General features: G+C 36.5%; 1 protein-coding gene across 2 annotated transcripts; it reads right to left on the bottom strand.

Moving 5' to 3' along the window:
- Positions 1 to 2,010: 2,010 nt before the first annotated feature.
- Positions 2,011 to 3,692, bottom strand: LOC107954211 (UDP-glycosyltransferase 76E2). Of its 2 annotated transcripts, none has more exons than XM_016889699.2 (2): positions 3,152 to 3,692; positions 2,011 to 3,008 (listed from the first exon to the last, which is right to left on the bottom strand). In XM_016889699.2, exons 1-2 carry the CDS (start codon positions 3,600 to 3,602, stop codon positions 2,131 to 2,133), a joined length of 1,329 nt encoding a protein of 442 aa, XP_016745188.2. In that variant the 5' UTR covers positions 3,603 to 3,692; the 3' UTR covers positions 2,011 to 2,130. The 2 variants fall into 2 exon arrangements, with proteins under 2 accessions (XP_016745188.2, XP_016745187.2); XM_016889698.2 differs by having other exon boundaries at positions 2,011 to 3,020; positions 3,152 to 3,685.
- Between the last annotated feature and the right edge of the window lie 237 nt (positions 3,693 to 3,929).

Raw genomic sequence — 3,929 nt, 5'->3', positions numbered from 1 at the left:
AGATAATTTGAATGTAGATATTTTGTGAAAATCTAAATTTTGCAGGGGGTTTCATGTAAAATAGGCAAAAATGCTGCCAAATTTTTTATAAAATAATTTTACCACTACGTTTCCTTTTTAGAAAAAAAAAACAATAAAAAAGTGAGTTTGAAAAGTCATAAAAGTAGCATTTTAATTTCATTCTTAATGCGTTTTTGGATGATTAATTATGTAAATTAGTGAATTTGATGCTCCTAATCCTTTAAATTCATGTTTCTATACTTAGGAGAGCATTTGGGAACGAAATGAGCGAAAAATGAGCCAAAATCGAGCAAATAGAGCTATTTCTAGGGTTCACAAGGCTTGGGCATTTTCACAGGAGCTGGCCACACGCCCGTGTGAGCCACACGGGCTGGCCACACGCCCATTTTGATATCGCACCCTGCTTCCCAAATACGTGGAAAAACCCAATTTTTAGACTTTTTGAGCATTTTAATGTCTATAAATATCAATTAGAAGAAGATCTAAGGGAGAGCTCAGAGAAGATCGAAGAAATGACTCGAAGAACACCATCGGAATCAACTCGAAAGCGGATCTCGCTTAAGATCGAAGATCTCCATTTAATTTCTTTCAAAGTTTTATTGAGTTTCTTTATATATTGTGGTTATTCTGACTTTGAGATATTTTCATTCGGGATTATGAACTAAATTCCCTAGATACGTAGGGAGGATGAAACCTATGATGAATCTTATTATTTAATTTCTGTTTTTACGTGATAAATATTTGATTCTTGTTCTCAATTATGTATGCTTATTTCGTGTTTTAATATTTTTAAGATATTAATTCATGTTTAATGTGCTTATTTCAGTGGAGTAAAAGTCTTTGTTTAAGAGTAGATCTAATACATGCAATTCTAGAAATAGGACGGCATAAATCTACCGAATTAGAGTCAAATCTAATAGAAAAATTCATAGATCGAGTTAATGCGACAATATGGATTTTAATTAGAAAGTGATTTCAATTAATCAACCTAGAGTTAGTTGTTCATACTCTCAAAAGAAATATTAACATAATTGAGAGATTTCTACAGATCAAGACACAAGTGAATAAATCGTTTAATTTAGATTCATAATAATAGGTGAAGTCTATATGGATTCTTTCATGGTATTGTCTTTCTCATTGGTTGTCTTCGATTATTTTCCCATTTCATTCTCTGTTGCGTTCGTAGTTAATTTAGATTAGTAAATTTAGATTAAAAACAATCACTTCAATTTATCGACTAAATAATAGAAAAACAGTAATTACTAGTACTTTTAGTCCCCGTGGATATGATATTCTTTACTCACCATAGCTATACTATTGTTCGATAGGTGCACTTGCGTTTGTCGTAATTATAGTTAGTTTAGTGACCATCAGAGTTGTTTCGGCAACGAAATGTGACATTTTATATTCAGATCCAACAACTGGTCGGGTATAAGTAGAGGTGATCATGAGTTGGGCTACCCGTCCCTGCTCGGCCCGACGGCCCGCCCAAAAAATGGGAGGGTTCGAGTAAAAATATGGACCCTAAATATGGGTTTGGGCAAAAAACGAGGCCCGTTTAGAAAATAGGTCGGGCCTCGGGTAACACTTTTTTGGCCCTGGCCCGGCCCGAATTATATATTAAATATATTTTTTATTTTTAATCAAATATATATATTATTTTTAATCAAATATATATATTTATATATATTAAATATATATTTAATATGGGCCGGGTCGGGCCAGGCTCAGGCTTAGCAATTTTCTTTCGGGCCGGGCTTGGACAAATTTATATGCTCATATTTTGGGCCGGGCCCGGGCCCAAAAAAAGGCCTAAAATTTTGTCTAGGCTTGGCCCAAATCTGGCCCAGCCCGGCCTGGCCTATGATCACCTCTAGGTATAAGGTATCACACCTAAGTTCATTATTGTTTAGAAGGTTTTATCTGAATACCACTTTCGACTTGAACAAAACTAATCATAAACCGACACTTACAATTATAAAAAAAATGTTTAACAAATCATTCTTTATTATACAAATGTTTGCGCTTTTTGTAGATACGAATTACACAATCACAATGTCATACCATAAATTGAAAGTACAACTACAAGGATGTTTAATTTCATGTCTCTTAAACTGATGATATATGTTTTGCTAGCCCATCGAAAGAACAGCTTGTAGAACCATCCTCCATTAGATAAAAAGCAGCTTTCTCCTTCAAATCCATAGCTCTCTTTCTGATGTAATTTCCTTCCATATCAACCATTAGTCTTTTTATTGTTCTTTCTATATTCCCTCTTTCCAGATTCTTCAATTCCAAGCCTATTTTCCAAACGTTACAGATGTAACTTGCGTTCAAGATTTGGTCTCCAAAGAAAGGTCTGCATAACATCGGTACCCCTTCACAAATACTCTCAATGGTTGAATTCCACCCACAGTGACTCCAAAATCCACCCACTGCAGCGTGAGCCAACACTTCCTTTTGAGGTGCCCATTTCACAATGAAACCTCTTTCTCCCACACTCTCTTCCAACCCATTTAGCAATGATTCAGTCCATTCTGAGCCACGATCCATACTAGGCCTAACCACCCACAGGAAGGGTTGTTTACTGTTGGATAGTCCCCAAGCTGTGTCAATTAGTTCTTGCTTATCAATATTGACAATGCTACCAAAGCTCACATAGATGACAGATTTGGGGGCTTGTTTGTTAAGCCAAGAGATGCATTTATTGTCCTCAGTACATAATGAGTTGCACATGGTTGGAGCTAATTTGTGTAATGGTCCTACGATGAAAATTGGAGTAGGTAAGTATTGTTTGATCTTTGACAGTACTTCTAGTTCTAAAAATTCCATTGAGTTCACAATTATAGCTGATGAGCTCTTCAACGCATTTGCGAATGCAGCTCCCACCTCCATCCCTGCTTCAGTCGGATTCTGTGATGATAATGCATGAAAGCCTTGAAGCTGAAGAGCTTGAAGCTCTGGTGATTCAAGTCCAGATATACAATCTGCAACACAAACTTAAAAGAGTTTAGGGTATTAACTGTCACTTGGAATTTTTACTGGATTCAAATAGTTACAATATTACAGACAAATTTTGTATGATCATCATGTATAGAACTCGTTGCAACCAAATGTTAAAGGGGTATACCTTTCTCATTAAGTTGAGGAAAGACATGATAGAATAGCAATCCTAGAGCAGAATGTGTACACAGAGTTACCCCTGGTAGCCCCAAATCGTCGACTATAGGTTGAGCACAAAACATGAATGAATCATAGATGACAGCAGAGATATGGTGATGAGAGTGCAAGATCTTTTCGAGGCATTGCTGTAATGGTGCTGCACAGTTTTTGTTGACACTCCTCACAAGACCTGGAATATCTTTATCTGAGAGTTGAGATTCCGTGAGATTATCTGGTATGGATACGAAGGTGAATTCGGGGTAGTTTGAAGGGTTCGGAGGGTTCAATTCAAGGTGAACTATAGTGATTGAGAAGCCCTTTGAGTGCAAGATAGTAGCTAGCTGGAGAGCGGCATTTATGTGGCCTTGAAAGGTTACCATAACAAGCACCACATGACTGGATTTCTGTTGTTCCTCCATTTCTTTTTCCTGTTTCTATGGACTTTCTGGTGTGGCAAGTCTTGGAAAGTTATTTGAAAAACGAAACTGGAGACTCCATATTTAAAATAGAGAGTAGATGAAATTATTGGATATTAAAAACCAGTATTTTCCCGTTAGGTGGCCTCCTGGGTTAACGTGTCAATTGACGGGAAGCACACCAAATTTGACCTATCTTTTCCGAAAACAAACATGATTTGGCTGAGCCTTGGGAGTATCAATGCCTGCTACTTCAATTAGAGCATCATCTGATTTTCTTTAAAAAAGAAAAATAATGATGAATTTCGTCACTAACTTTGTTTTGTAAAA

Source organism: Gossypium hirsutum, chromosome D07 (assembly GCF_007990345.1).
Source record: "Gossypium hirsutum isolate 1008001.06 chromosome D07, Gossypium_hirsutum_v2.1, whole genome shotgun sequence".
Lineage (NCBI taxonomy): Eukaryota > Viridiplantae > Streptophyta > Magnoliopsida > Malvales > Malvaceae > Gossypium > Gossypium hirsutum.
Note: the sequence above shows the minus strand (reverse complement) of the source record. Positions and strands in the feature narration are given on the sequence as shown.

Bases quoted from the DNA above. Each gene is read 5' to 3' on its own strand.
- LOC107954211 (XM_016889698.2), bottom strand. From the start codon at position 3,602: ATGGAGGAACAACAGAAATCCAGTCATGTGGTGCTTGTTATGGTAACC. The intron at 3,021-3,151 runs GTATACCCCTTT...AACTCTTTTAAG, and splicing joins TCCTCAACTTAATGAGAAAG to TTTGTGTTGCAGATTGTATA.